The following is a 16,171-nucleotide window of genomic DNA, read 5'->3' as shown; positions in this document are numbered from 1 at the left end:
CTGTGTTTTGAATTACCCATACTTCCCTGGTGTCGTGTATTCTCTACACTTCCACATGCATGGTGAATTACCCATATCTCCCTGGTGTGGTTTATTCTTCACACTTTTACTTGTGTGATGAATTACCCATACTCCCCCTGGTGTTGCGTATTCTCTGCACTTTCACCTATGTTTTGAATTACCCATACTTCCCCTAGTGTTGCGTATTCTCTACACTTTCACCCGTGTTTTGAATTACCCATACTTCCCCTAGTGTTGCGTGTTCTCTGCACTTTCACCTGTGTTTTGAATTACCCATACTTCCCCTAGTGTTGCGTGTTCTCTGCACTTTCACCTGTATTTTGAATTACCCATACTTCCCCTGGTGTTGCGTATTCTCTACACTTTCACCTGTATTTTGAATTACCCATAATTCCCTGGTGTGGTTTATTCTTCATACTTTTACTTGTGTGATGAATTACCCATACTCCCCCTGGTGTAGCAATTCTCTACACTTTCACCTGTGTTTTGAATTACCCATACTTCCCCTGGTGTTGCGTGTTCTCTGCACTTTCACCTGTATTTTGAATTACCCATACTTCCCCTGGTGTGGCGTATTCTCTACACTTTCACCTGTGTTTTGAACTACCCATACTTCCCCAGGTGTGGTTTATTCTTCACACTTTTACTTGTGTGATGAATTACCCATACTTCCCCCTGGTGTTGCGTACACTTTCTGTACGTTTTGAATTACCTATACTTCCCCTAGTGTTGCGTATTCTCTACACTTGCACCTGTGTTTTGAATTACTCATACTTTCCCTGGTGTCGTGTATTCTCTACACTTTCACCTGTGTTTTGAATTACCCATGCTTCCCCTGGTGTGGCGTATTCTCTACACTTTCACCTGTGTTTTGAATTACCTATACTTCCCCTAGTGTTGCGTATTCTCTACACTTTCACCTGTGTTTTGAATAACTCATACTTTCCCTGGTGTCGTGTATTCTCTACACTTTCACCTGTGTTTTGAATTACATGTACCCATGCTTCCCCTGGTGTGGCGTATTCTCTACACTTTCACCTGTGTTTTGAATAACCCATGATTCCCCTGGTCTTGCATATTCTCTATACTTTCACATGTGTCTGAATTACCCATAATTCCCTTGGTCTTGCGTTTTCTCTACATTTTCACCCGTGTTTTGAATTGCCCATAATTCCCAGTTGTTGCGTATTCTCTACACTTTCACCTGTGTTTTGAATTACCCATACAACCCCCCTGGTGTTGCGTATTCTCTACACTTTCACCTGTTTTTGGAATCCCCCTGGTGTTGCGTATTCTCTACACTTGCACCCGAGTTTTGAATTACCCATAATTCCCCTGGTGTCTGTGTTCTCTATACTTTCACATGCCTGGAGAATTACCCATAATTCCCTGAGTGTGGTTTATTCTTCACACTTTTACTTGTTTTTTGAATTACCCATGATTCCCCTGCCTTGCATATTCTCTACACTTCATGTGTCTGAATTACCCATAATTCCCCTGGTCTTGCGTTTTCTCTACACTTTCACCTGTGTTTTGAATACCCATAATCCCCGGTTGTTGCGTATTCTCTACACTTTCACATGTGTGATGAATTACCCATAATTCCCCTGGTGTCTGTGTTCTTTACACTTTCACAGGCATGGTGAATTACCCATAATTCCCTGGTGTGGATTATGCTCCACACTTTTACTTGTGTGATTAATTACCCATACTTCCCCTAGTGTTGCATGTTCTGTACATGTGTGACAAAATACCCGTTCCCCTGATTCTCTACACTTTCAATTGTGTTTTGAATTACCCATGATTCCCCTGGTCTTGAATATTCTCTACACTTTCACCTGTGTTTTGAATTGCCAATACTTCCCCTGGTGTGGCGTATTCTCTACACTATCACCTGTGTGTTGAATTACCAATACTTCCCCTGGTGTGGCGTATTCTCTACACTTTCACCTGTGTTTTGGATTACTCATACTTTCCCTTGTGTCGTGTATTCTCTACACTTACACCTGTGTTTTGAATTGCCAATACTTCCCCTGGTGTGGCGTATTCTCTACACTTTCACCTGTGTTTTGAATTACCCATACTTCCCCTGGTGTGGCGTATTCTCTACACTATCACCTGTGTGTTGAATAACCAATACCTCCCCGTAGTGTTGCGTATTCTCTACACTTTCACCTGTGTTTTGAATTACCCATACTTCCCCTGGTGTGGCGTATTCTCTACACTTTCACCTGTGTTTTGGATTACCCATAGTCTTCCATACAAGTGCTGGTCTTGATTAATCTCAGTTGGTTGAAAAGTTTAGTTATGGTCAAAGTCGGTCTTTTTAAGAAAAGGTAGAAGTTATATAAATCCAATGTCATCTTTGTTATCATTTATTGGCAAGCAAATAGTGAGAAATTGTCACTATTCAGCTTACTAAAACTGTTCATAAATTTGCGACGTTAGCGTCAATACGTCTAGCATTTTACTTGAAGCTTTTGGTACAAGTTATGTGATTTATACACTCGTCAACTTTGTTTGAAGTCAAAGTTGGTCAAAATAAGTTCACATGTAGTCATTTTGTTAGTTGACTACATCTGAGTGTCCAAATTGCAGCCCCATGAAAAGCAAGGGGGAAATTAGTGGCCATTGCAAAACTTGTTTCTCCAACCAGCACATCATCATCTGGATAGAAGTCGTCACCATCTGTTAAGTTAGGATCCCATCGGAACAATCGTCGACATCTCTTGGCACCACCAGTGCTGCTTGGTTGCAAGACAACAATCGGTGAAATCTTAGGCCCTTGAGGGCACCAGTTCATTTAAGCAAGCAACAACTACCTTCTGCTCAATGCTTGCGTTTAAAACACAGCGCAAAATTGCGTCTAGCTCGTTTGTATTTTTGTGAGACATTACATTATTGAAGTAGAAACTAGGTGTTCATCTAATTGAACTTCACTGAACAGAGAACATATCAACCATTGCACTTTGGGCCTTTAGGTCATCACGAGTTCCAGGTGGCCGAGGGGGTCCACCGACAGGCACAGGTGTTTGCACGACTCTGCTTTTTTTTTGGCCAAATTTTTCAATAAAAAATTGAACGTGACTCTCCTTGTAACTTGTGTTTTATTTGTTTTAACTTTATCTACCCCCCCCCCCAATTAAATATTGAGGGTCCACCTTATCCTGATGTGACCCTCAAGCCGCCATTTTTACCCACAATACAATTGGGTGCGTATATAAGTCGCTTTTAGCAAGTCATTTTGCGCAAGGAAACTCCTATTAAATTAATACACACCCAATTTGTTGCATTGTGGGAAAACATGGCGGCCAAGTAGACGAGACAAATAATGAGACACAGTTCTGTAAATAGCATCAGCCTTTTTTATTCTTGTACAATTGAAATAACACTCACAATTTAATAAGACAATTTAATAAAGTATCAAGCAAAATTTGATAAAAAACGCAATATAGCCTTGTAGCTTTTTGAGCAAAATTGGATAAAAACGCAAGGCTATAGCCTTGTAGCACTTTTGGGCAAAATTTGAGCAAAATAAAGCCTTGTAGCTTTTTCAGCAAAATTGGATAAAAACGCAAGGCTATAAGCCTTGTAGCACTTTTGGGCAAAATTTGAGCAAAATAAAGCCTTTTTAATTTTCAGGCAAAATTGGATAAAAAACGCAAGGCTATAGCCTTGTAGCTTTTTGAGCAAAATTGGATAAAAAACGCAAGGCTATAGCCTTGTAGCTTTTTGAGCAAAATTTGATAAAAAACGCAAGGCTATATAGCCTTGTAGCTTTTTGAGCAAAATTTGATAAAAAACGCAAGGCTATAGCCTTGTAGCTTTTTGAGCAAAATTTGATAAAAAACGCAAGGCTATAGCCTTGTAGCTTTTTGAGCAAAATTTGATAAAAAACGCAAGGCTATAGCCTTGTAGCTTTTTGAGCAAAATTTGATAAAAACGCAAGGCTATAGCCTTGTAGCTTTTTCAGCAAAATTGGATAAAAACGCAAGGCTATAAGCCTTGTAGCTTTTTGAGCAAAATTTGATAAAAACGCAAGGCTATAGCCTTGTAGCACTTTTGGGCAAAATTTGAGCAAAATAAAGCCTTGTAGCTTTTTCAGCAAAATTGGATAAAAACGCAAGGCTATAGCCTTGTAGCACTTTTGGGCAAAATTTGAGCAAAATAAAGCCTTTTTAATTTTCAGGCAAAATTGGATAAAAACGCAAGGCTATAGCCTTGTAGCTTTTTGAGCAAAATTTGATAAAAAACGCAAGGCTATAGCCTTGTAGCTTTTTGAGCAAAATTGGATAAAAAATGCAAGGCTATAGCCTTGTAGCTTTTTGAGCAAAATTTGATAAAAAACGCAAGGCTATAGCCTTGTAGCTTTTTGAGCAAAATTTGATAAAAAACGCAAGGCTATAGCCTTGTAGCTTTTTGAGCAAAATTTGATAAAAAACGCAAGGCTATAGCCTTGTAGCTTTTTGAGCAAAATTCGATAAAAACGCAAGGCTATAGCCTTGTAGCTTTTTCAGCAAAATTTGATAAAAAACGCAAGGCTATAGCCTTGTAGCTTTTACAGCAAAATTGGATAAAAACGCAAGGCTATAGCCTTGTAGCTTTTTGAGCAAAATTTGATAAAAACGCAAGGCTATAGCCTTGTAGCACTTTTGGGCAAAATTTGAGCAAAATAAAGCCTTGTAGCTTTTTCAGCAAAATTGGATAAAAACGCAAGGCTATAGCCTTGTAGCACTTTTGGGCAAAATTTGAGCAAAATAAAGCCTTTTTAATTTTCAGACAAAATTGGATAAAAACGCAAGGCTATATTTTAGCCTTGTAGCTTTTTGAGCAAAATTTGATAAAAAATGCAAGGCTATAAGCCTTGTAGCTTTTTGAGCAAAATTTGAAAAAAAACGCAAGGCTATAGCCTTGTAGCTTTTTGAGCAAAATTGGATAAAAAACGCAAGGCTACAGCCTTGTAGCTTTTTCAGCAAAATTGGATAAAAACGCAAGGCTATATATATAGCCTTGTAGCTTTTTCAGCAAAATTGGATAAAAACGCAAGGCTATAAGCCTTGTAGCTTTTTGAGCAAAATTTGATAAAAACGCAAGGCTATAAGCCTTGTAGCACTTTTGGGCAAAATTTGAGCAAAATAAAGCCTTGTAGCTTTTTCAGCAAAATTGGATAAAAACGCAAGGCTATAGCCTTGTAGCACTTTTGGGCAAAATTTGAGCAAAATAAAGCCTTTTTAATTTTCAGACAAAATTGGATAAAAACGCAAGGCTATATTTTAGCCTTGTAGCTTTTTGAGCAAAATTTGATAAAAACGCAAGCCTTGTAGCTTTTTGAGCAAAATTTGATAAAAAACGCAAGGCTATAGCCTTGTAGCTTTTTGAGCAAAATTTGATAAAAAACGCAAGGCTACAGCCTTGTAGCTTTTTCAGCAAAATTGGATAAAAACGCAAGGCTATAGCCTTGTAGCTTTTTCAGCAAAATTTGATAAAAACGCAAGGCTATAGCCTTGTAGCTTTTTGAGCAAAATTGGATAAAAACGCAAGGCTATAGCCTTGTAGCTTTTTGAGCAAAATTTGATAAAAACGCAAGGCTATAGCCTTGTAGCTTTTTGAGCAAAATTTGATAAAAAACGCAAATTTGATAAAAAAAGCCTTGTAGCTTTTTGAGCAAAATTTGATAAAAAACGCAAATTTGATAAAAAAAGCCTTGTAGCTTTTTGAGCAAAATTGGATAAAAACGCAAGGCTATAGCCTTGTAGCACTTTTGGGCAAAATTTGAGCAAAATAAAGCCTTTTTAATTTTCAGGCAAAATTGGATAAAAATGCAAGGCCTTGTAGCTTTTTGAGCAAAATTTGATAAAAAACGCAAGGCTATAGCCTTGTAGCACTTTTGGGCAAAATTTGAGCAAAATAAAGCCTTGTAGCTTTTTCAGCAAAATTTGATAAAAACGCAAGGCTATATAAGCCTTGTAGCTTTTTGAGCAAAACTGGATAAAAACGCAAGGCTATAGCCTTGTAGCTTTTTGAGCAAAATTGGATAAAAACGCAAGGCTATATATAGCCTTGTAGCTTTTTGAGCAAAATTTGATAAAAAACGCAAATTTGATAAAAAAAGCCTGTTAGCTTTTTGAGCAAAATTGGATAAAAATGCAAGGCTATATATAGCTTTGTAGCTTTTTCAGCAAAATTTGATAAAAAACGCAAGGCTATAGCCTTGTAGCTTTTTGAGCAAAATTTGATAAAAACGCAAGGTTATAGCCTTGTAGCTTTTTGAGCAAAATTTGAGCAAAATAAAGCCTTTTCAATTTTCAGGCAAAATTTGATAAAAACGCAAGGCTATTATAGCCTTGTAGCTTTTTCAGCAAAATTTAATAAAAACGCAAGGCTAAATTGTAGCTTTTTGAGCAAAATTTGATTAAAACGCAAGGCTATAGCAAAAATACTGAAGGCTTTATATAGCCTTGTTGCATTCGCAAAGCTTTTTGTTGCATATTCGTTGCAAGGTGTTGATTTATTTAGCCTTGTTGCTTTTTCGAGTAAAATTTGATAAACACGCATTGCTTTATAGCCTAGTTGCATTTTCAGGCAAAATTTTGTAGAAACATGAGTTACATGTTTGCTTCACATGTTGACAGTTCCAAGGCTGCAGCAGGTGTCAGTCTTCCATACTATTGAGCTTGAATCTCCCTGGGTTCGTTCATTCAAGCCTTGCTGATACTGTTGACTTAGGTGCTCCTTCATGTCCTCGGGAGATGCAGTTGTTATACCACCTCGCAGTTGGTTCACATGTAAAAATAAAGCAATTATTCTTGCATAAGTCTTCTTTTTAATAATCTGATTGAACAGAGTATGATTCTAATGTAGTTAAGTGAACTTTTGCAAGCACTAGTCTAGCAGTTTGGTCAAATTTGGGCCTAAAAATGAAAAAATCACAAGGGGTAGGTCCCCCTAAGTCTAGCAGTTTTATCAAATGTTTGCCTAAATTTGAAATAAAGGGGTCAGTCAGTCCAGCAGTTTCATCAAATTTTGCCATAAAAATAAAATAAAAAATACTAAGGGGCTAAGTCTAGCATTTTTGTCAATTTTTGGCCCTAAAATGAAAAAATCAGAAGGGGTAAGGTCAAGCAGTTTTATCAAATTTGGGATTAAAATTTAAAAAATAAACGCTAAGGGTAAGTCAAGCTTTGGACTTAGATGTAGCTTGTATCGAGTCATTGCCATTTAAGATGCAAATTCAAAAACAATTGGAGTTATTTGAAGCTTAAAATGAATTGCATTACAAAGTGATTAGCCTTTAGCTAGATAAGTTTAATCTGGGTGCTAATTCTAATTGATGTGAAGCTCCATTTCTCAACATAACCTTCAAAGGCATTATGTATTTTACCTGAGTCATATTCAGATCATTATGAGCTTGTTACTGGTGATCTCTTGACATCTTCATGACGGTGGCAGACATGAGACAAACTACAAGAAAAACATGTTAAACGACAAAAATAAGTTTGCATCAGTTTAATTATATTTTGGCCAAAAACTGATAAAAAGCTACTCAGTTTTATGCAAATTGTGCCTACACGAGGCGGGTGTCCATCAGTTTTATCAAATTTGGGCCTGAAATTGAAAAATCACAAGGGGTAGGTCCAGCAGTTTTGTCAAATCTTGGCCTAAAAATAAAAAAAAAATAATCACAAGGGCCAAGTCTAACAGCTCAAATAACCAGATCATGTATCTCAATTTCCAGTTTTTAGGGGGGGGGGGCAGACATTTGTAGGTGTGCCATGTAAAAACCAGATAGCATCAGGAATATACATGTAGAGTTAACATTTTGTGTCTAAAATACCTACTTGTTTTACAATTATTTAGTACCAAATTCTACTTAAATTCATAGGCATTATGTCTGTATTAATGCAAAATCAGGGGATGGTTTAAACTACGGCCATGTCAACATCGGCGACTCTGGCTCAACCGCTACGGCTATGGCTACGATAGTAGAATTGCTGCAGAGATCGAGCCAGCCACAGCCATACAACAAATCGGACACGGTCTACACACAGCATGGGTTGAGTTGGCAGATGTAGGCTAATTCAGCTTACCAGTTTAAGATGATCCTGATTCATGGTGCTGAGGATCCGTTAGTTTTGTTGTTGATGTTTTTTCAGTGGCAGAACTACAGCAAAAAGCCTGCAACAAATGAAATAGTTTGTTTATTATTGAGGGAAAAACTAAATCTTGTACTATACACGGTGTACCCAGAATGAAGGCCTGTTACACAAGCTTACCCCATCAATAACCTCCAAAACAGATTAAAAGTTAAGTATTCATAAATACCTCAGACAGTTTTGCTAAATTCCCATTTGTGGAGAGCCTGGGGGTGTTTAAACGGTTGATAATGACCAGCTGGAGCTATTTATAACCGGTTGTTTTCAGATTATATAGCATTGTCCAGGTTAGCCGACAACCTTGTTCCCATGGGTGATCGATCTTGCAAAGTTAGCCCATGAATACTAGGATGCATTACTACGCGCACAAATAAATATCTGAAAACTGTCTCATAAAAATGCACCACACGTAGAGCTAGCTCAAGGATGTCGGAAGCAGATCAGTTTTTACAGAGTTTCCTACTTTATTACGCCTTTTTACCAAAATGAATGGGAATTGGGAATAAGGGTATAGTGACTCGTTCTTAATTGGCTGTTTAAAACCTCAATTGCAGGGTCGTGGCCTTGCGATAAAGGCCACGACCCTGCCGGTTTCAAACAGCCAATTACAAACTCGTCGCTACCATTTTATTCCATTATTTATAATTTAGTCAAACATGAATCATACGCATGGTGACAATAATTGGAGAGGGCTTGCAGTTATCCATGCTGGCTAAAAAAATACAAAAAAAAAAAATACAAAAATATTGGGGTAAAAAACCCAATTATAATAGGCCTTTTGTGAGCCTGGAAGGACACAACAGCTTTACTAGTGAAAGGGAGTAGGCCAATTTACTAATAGGCTGCAATATAATTTCTTACATTGACTCTTAATGTTAATTGAGCTATTTTGGCAACTATTCATTGTCACTAAGTGATCTAGTATTGTAAATAAACCATGTGTATTTTTTTTATTTCCCTCTGTTATGGTATTGGTCAAGAGTTTGGAGACCCAATGAATATTCATTTTGTTTTGTGATGCAGTCAGTGAACTACAGTTGAGTGAACAATGGGCTGATGTAGTGAATGTGTGCATTGAGAGGTGACTATTGTTCTGTAGAGTGAGTGCCATGGTTGGGTGAGCTTAGGAATTCTTAGCAGTCTTTAGTTTGGGTGGGGTATGTCATTCCAAGATCTGCTTTCAAAGAGGTCAGACATTATCGCAGGACCTTCAACCAGACAAACTTTCGACACCGTTAAAGATTAAAAGGGAACTCCTGGCACCGGTTTCAGGTACAGTATGCGACAGGCATTAATCCAGCTACACAATTTTCCCTACCACCCTACTCTGGATTGAACCATGTGAAATTAATTTTCCCATTAATTGTACACTTCTGCTGTAAAATTGTGGCGAATTATTTTTCATGTGGAAACAGAGTCCATCATAAATAAGGTTGCACTGCACAAAACGTGTAAAGAGGGGAAGGTCAAGCACTTTTCCCGCCTATTTTAGGGTGTTTTGAACCCCGCCCACGCCCACACCCCCCGCAAATAAACCCCGACCTGTCATAGTGTCGGAAATGTACGACTCACGGCCCCTCGGCCAACATGCCCTAACACCACGCCCCTCGAACCTCGTGGTTTTTAAAATCGGCGCCCGGTGAAAAAAAACAACAGTAAAAGTACAAGTTTCACATCCCAAAACACACATTTTCAACTAAAATATTTCACCAAGATAATGAGAAACTCACCTTTTGAATTTGGAAATGTTTTTTTCCCCGCAACTGTTTAGATAAAACGGAGAAATTTACCGAAAAGTACGGAGTGAAAACTGGAGTTTTTGTCGACGTCGTGGAATTTTCTCGAAAGGAAGAAATGGCGTCCGCTGGTGCCCATCCGCATGTCTCCTTGCAATGTTACATGTCACGTGGTCAGCTGCACTGGTACCCTGTTTAAAGCTTTACGTCATAATTATGCACCATATATGAATAATTAAAGCAATCACATAAAAATGTAAACAATACATTTGAATGTACTTCTTGGCTTAGGCCTTTGTTTACAATTTCGCAATATTGAGGGCCTAGAGTCTTTATATGAAACTACATTTGGAGCCATGAGTGATTTTGCAGACATTCGTTTTATTGAAAAACATAAATTTGAGGTTGTTTCAAGGAAGTGCTATATATGACCCAAAATAGTTACACAATCCGTTTGTTTTAAACTACATGTAAATGTGTTCCACCTGCAAATTTTTTACAAATAATGTGTTTTTGAAACAAAATACATGTAGTTAACTGTCAAACCCACATATTTATTAGTGTTATACCAAAAGCACAAAATCAACAAATACATGGAGTGTAACAACGTACCACAATGCAAGCTTTCAAATGCAAAGAATAACACAAAATTGTTTACTTTTCAATAATTTTCTCAGTTTCCAACCTAATTTTATTGTTTCTTGAAAGTTTCACAGCTATTAAAAACACAAATTTAAGAATATTTACTTGAAAACTTTCAGGGCAATACGGCTGTTCACAACTACCTGTAACATGTTAACTCCAGTCTGGTTATACAAAAAGATCCATTGAAAGATTCTGATCAGAAATTTTCATATTCTATAAAACAGAATCATAGTCTTCAGAATTTGCTGGTTTCAATGGTATTACTGTTCAAAATTAGCATAATTGGAAAAGATAATATTTACAATATTTACTATTAACATTTACCATGGAGGTAGAACTTTTTCTACCATCCATGCATTTACTATGTCCACTTAAAGTCTTTATGAAATAGGGCCCAGCATCCGATTTCTTGCAACGCAAGAATTAATCATATCTTGAGATGAGTAACTCATCTTAACTATAGGATGGGTTCAATGCGTCCTAACGACTAAGAATGAGGAACAACTGTTCCTCAGACCTAAGATTAATCCTTAGTTAACAGCAGCGGACACTATTGGTAATTACTCATAATAATTATTGGCATAAAACCTTACCTGGTAACAAGTAATGGGGAGAGGTTGATAGTATAAAACATTGTGAGAAACGGCTCCCTCTGAAGTGACGTAGTTTTCGAGAAAGAAGTAATTTTCTGCGAATTTGATTTGGAGACCTCAGATTTAGAATTTGTGGTCTTGAAATCAAGCATCTGAAAGCACACAACTTGTGACAACAAGGTGTTTTTTCATTCATTATTGTCTCGCAACTTTGCCGACTGATTGAGCTAAAATTTGCACATGCTTGTTATTTTATGCATTATGTTGAGATACACCAAGTGAGAAGACTGGTCTTTGACAATTACCAATAGTGTCCAGTGTCTTTAAGAAAAGTTTGGTGAAATCGATGGCTGGTCTTGTGTATTTTTTTCTAAACAATCTGATCTCTGCAGTTTAACAATTTATTATAAGGTATAACAAAGTACATTCCATTTGAACACAAAACTCATCATAAAAATTGTTTATTATGTGTCTATTTGATTTGGTTTGTGGTTCGTTCATTGTTTCCTTTATGTTTTCTTTAAAATCTGCATCATGATGTCAAGTTAAATAGTATGTTTATTTAGTATAAAAAAAAGAGGACATAAAAAAGATGGGACACAAGAAAAATTGCAGCAGTATTTACATAATTTATGGAATTGGAAATAATTTTTTCGGGACACTTTGTCATTTTAAGACTTTATAATGACTTTCACTGGGTTGGCCGAGCCAATGGCAAAACTAAAGCTTTGACCATGAAAAAACGTGTCCAACCTTCCTACTGTTTGTGCCATGACACTGGACATGTTGTGTAAGGCGGTACACAACCATGCTAAGTATTAACAATTTGTGCTGCAAGACCACAGTGGATGTGAATGACTGGTCACACAGTAGGAGGGTTGACTGTGTACAGTGTAAATGCATTCCCCACATTAAATTATATTGGAGTCTAGCACAGTGACAAATCTGCCATTCACAATGGATGATAGTGAGTGGTCAGACATCAGGAGGGTTGACTTTGTCCCATGTGAATGCATTCACTTCATGCCATATAATTGCAAGCTGACACTAACCTATCATTCAAAACCACAAACGTAATACTTTATGGTCAGACAGTAGTGACTGTGTACAGTTTATCAAAGTGTCAGTTAAAACCTTAGTGGAAAATAAAGATGGGTCAGATAGTAGGAGGGTTATCCTTGAAGTCATGTCCAGGATGACCTGCCAGAACAAATGGACTCAGTTTCCCATGTACATGTACTTCATAAAGCCCTATCCAAATTGCCATCTGAAGCTACAGCTACAAATTTTGCTTATAAAAACGTCCTACACTTCAACGCATGATGACAAGGCAAACCAGCCGTCGCCGTAGCTGCCAGTTCGTACACAGCCTAAGCCAGATCAATGTCAGGCGGTGTGTTCTTGGACGCTTATGAACACCTAGGATTGCTGTTCATGTGTCTTCCGAATGAATGATGATGATGTAGCGCCATTTTGTACAGTGTTGTTCTTGACTGATCCCAGCTGAAAGGTGATGTGTGATCTTGTTTCGAGTGTATTGTTTTCGGGTCATGTTCTCATTGTTCGGATGTGCAAACAGCGCCCTCAGGACAAAAACACACCGCCCCTGCATGTCCAGAATAATGACTTTGGCTATGACTACAGAGCTTCACCTTAGACCCCTACATCATACCGTAAAGCTGAAAGCCAAACTAAATCTTCTTTTGGTGCCGTCCAGAAGATTGAGTTTAAAAAAGACATCATTTGCAGACACCGTCCAGCTACAGACAATGATTTTCAATGTGTGACGAGGGCCTCAGGAACATCTCATCATTAGAAAAATAGTCAGTCCCCTTCCAAAGTACATTCTGTTTATACCTGCAGAGACAACAGGTAACCAGACACGATGACGTCTTCTAAGATGCAGTTTTTACCGTCTTCTTTTGCTGGCCAAGATGTCTGGGTTAGGTGTATTCGTTCCCTGCCGCGTTCTCTTTCTCTTAGGTGAGTTGTCTTTTTCAGATGGGGTGACGGCAGCCAGGGAGGTCATTGTTGGAAGGCGAATAGTCGTCTTGAGGGATTCTTTTTGAGGTGCTGTGTAATAAAAGATATAATAATAATATCAGTAGAATTTGAAACTTTGCATAGTGGAGATACGATGAGGCAAGGTTTGCGGTAACACTAAACTATATCTAAATGAGTTGGGGTGGTTCTGAAAAGAACCGTTGGTTTCAACTTGACGCTTCGATCAGTATGTTCATAATAGTAAAGACTTGTAATGCGTACTTATCCACCCTGCTGCGTGTTCAAGGCATAGTTAAAACCGAAAACAAATGCAAGAAAACAGACACAATTAAATTAGTCCTTGAAAACATATGACAAAAGTCAAGTTTTGAGAAGAGATTCAAATTTTGTGGTACAAAGACAAGATCTAAGATTAAGGGGTAGAGAGTTCTAGATGCGTGGCGCAGCTGAAGAAAAATACTTGCACCCCAAGAGTAGCCAGACTTGGGTTCACTGAGGAGAAGCATGGAACTTGATCGAAAATTCCTTGACGGAGTGTAAACTTGAAGTAGTTCTGAGATACAGAGGGGAGCCTTGCCATTAAGTGCTTTGTGGACAATGAGCATCATCTTGAGTATGATTCATTGAGAGATAAGGAGCAAGCGAAGTTGTTTTCAAAGCGTTTCAGCGTTATTTGTTAAATATCATGGGTATAGACTAGTGATTTGTAGTTGATCAGGACCCAATTTCAGGGCTCACCATAAGCACAGAGTCGGTGCTTATGGAAGCAGGGAATTCTGTGCTTACGGCAAGCGTATTTCACAGGTTAGCGGCGAATTTTGGCTTCTGCGCGTGCGTACTTCACATTACAAGGCATTCTACGCTTACAAGGCTAGCGCAGAAATTCGGCGCTTGCACGTAAGCGGGGAATCGCGATCGTAAGCGCAGATTTCGGAGGTAAGCAGAGCCATGAAATTCGGCCCTGGCATGACATTTGGTCCTTAAAAAAAAATAGGAACATTTTATTGAGTACAAGAGCTGACCTACATGTACACATGGCATGGCCTCAGCTTATTAGGCCTTATTAAGAATTTTGTTTACTCATTTATCCAGGGCAAATAATATTAGACAAAAGACTAAAAAAGTAAAATCAATAAATCATGCCTGGTTTATGTAATATAAATTGTAACACTCATAATGTTAATGTTCTTGTCATTTTTTTAAACTATAATGTTTGTTTATATTACTGGGCACCTGGGTGTTTCCAAGTGTAAATAAGAAATAAATAAACAACAAAAATCATCGTAAAATTTTTAGAAACTATTGCCTTACTGTCTTCAATGCCAGCTGATGTTGACCCGCTGGTTTTAGTTTTCATCATGTCTCCATAGTCATCATTAGGCAGAGTGAAGTCAGACTCGGCATTTGGAAACGGTAGAATCTCGGACTCGTGCTGTGAAAATTCAAGAGCAAAGGAGTTCAAAACAAGGTGGTTGCTTAGTTTTTCTTTCATTTTGTATATTTAAGTAATAAGCCAGGAAACCTGGTAAGGTAATTTTATTTTTTTAATAACTTTTGGTAAAACAACAATAAATTTACTAGAGCATGATATTAACAACAAGACCTTCATCTCTCTACCAACTGAGCAATCCAGATATGTTGGCAGACTCCATATTTTGTCAATATCTTTAATTCAGGGTGCCATTCAGAAGCCATTCAACCTGTAACTACTGTTGTGTAGCCGCGGACGACACCCATTTTTAACTTTACAGTTTCTAAATTAAAGTAGTACTTTACAACACGCTTTGCATTACAGATATATTACTGGACTTACCAATGCTTGCATGTCGTACATGGTGCTGAGATGTTCCCAGATCTGTTGTGAGCTGATTTTACGTCCCATGGATTGCTGCAACTTGTCGTGTATACACATCATCTGAAAATTCTTATTCACACCTAAAATTAAAAAGAGGGAAAAAGAATTATGCATTACAGTAAAAGATTAATAACAAATTGAGCCGAGACTTATGTGTAATGTTGGGTAAGTTGATGTAGCTTAATCTGTGTAACAGCCGCTCAGTCAGCGAACTTGTAACATAAAATTAACACAAGATGAGGGCACAAAATTGATTTAATTTGCTGTTGTGTGTGGGTTTCTAGAATGTCAGACAACTCGTCTGTTCGGACAACTCGACGGTTCAGACATCTCGACCGTTCGGACAACTCAACGGTTCAGACAACTCGACTTTGATTGAGTCAACTCGACGGATATCCTTCGCGTTGTCGAACGGTCGATTTATCTGAACCCTCGAGTTGTCGAACGGACAAGTTTCTATCTAGCTCCTGACTCCTAAGGCATACATTGTAAGTGTAACATACATCACTACATGTATGGTTGGGGCAAGGCCTCCCTCAGATTAGAAGCAGAGCTACAACACTACTACAGTGGCACTAATGCCATGGGGCTATTTTATGCATGTTTGTCCTAAGTAAGTTTGTCACTGTATACTGCCACTTGACAGTCGGGTCACGGCCGGGTCAGCATGGTCAGCAACATTGTCAGTGTTCAGTGAGTGTCATCTCACTCTGACCCTGGTCACTGTCGGTGTCAGTGTCAGTGACAGATTTTTTGCTTTTTTAATCAACAAAACCACCTGCACTGCTGTGCTGGGCCTTTACTATTACCTTTATTTCAATGAGATAAGTCAATACAATAAGTCGATAGCAAAATAACAAAGTCTTCGTCTGGAAGAAGATACAAACCACACGGACCTGTCATTCATCTGAAATTCATATTGTCCGGAAACTGGGCAACGAAAATAAACTGAACTCACCAACTGGTTTGTGTCCCCTCATGGCATGGAACAAGCTCACTTCCATCTCAACGCTCCATGCAACCGACTCCTCTTCATCTACGGCCATTCTCAGATCACAAAATCAGTAAAATTATGTGAAAACGACAACTTTGGATTGTGTGAAAATAAACGTGTGTACAGCTCCGACACAAAGCACGAGTACAAATTAAATGGCACAACTACAA

General features: G+C 38.2%; 1 protein-coding gene and 2 long non-coding RNA genes across 3 annotated transcripts; 1 reads left to right on the top strand and 2 right to left on the bottom strand.

Moving 5' to 3' along the window:
• Positions 1-7,113: 7,113 nt before the first annotated feature.
• LOC117304578 lies at positions 7,114-9,990 on the bottom strand. The gene is made up of 3 exons (XR_004520602.1): positions 9,905-9,990; positions 8,109-8,196; positions 7,114-7,482 (listed from the first exon to the last, which is right to left on the bottom strand). It is a non-coding gene; the product is annotated as an uncharacterized LOC117304578 (long non-coding RNA).
• Positions 9,360-10,776, top strand: LOC117304579. Its single transcript, XR_004520603.1, has 2 exons — positions 9,360-9,446; positions 9,946-10,776. It is a non-coding gene; the product is annotated as an uncharacterized LOC117304579 (long non-coding RNA).
• A 743-nt stretch (positions 10,777-11,519) lies between these two features.
• LOC117304843 (MRG/MORF4L-binding protein-like) lies at positions 11,520-16,171 on the bottom strand. Its single transcript, XM_033789461.1, has 4 exons — positions 15,966-16,171; positions 14,966-15,087; positions 14,464-14,584; positions 11,520-13,221 (listed from the first exon to the last, which is right to left on the bottom strand). Exons 1-4 carry the CDS (start codon positions 16,051-16,053, stop codon positions 13,058-13,060), a joined length of 495 nt encoding a protein of 164 aa, XP_033645352.1. The 5' UTR covers positions 16,054-16,171; the 3' UTR covers positions 11,520-13,057.

The sequence above is a fragment of the Asterias rubens genome, chromosome 21 (assembly GCF_902459465.1).
Source record: "Asterias rubens chromosome 21, eAstRub1.3, whole genome shotgun sequence".
Taxonomy (NCBI): domain Eukaryota; kingdom Metazoa; phylum Echinodermata; class Asteroidea; order Forcipulatida; family Asteriidae; genus Asterias; species Asterias rubens.
This window is presented reverse-complemented; position numbering and strand designations above follow the sequence as displayed.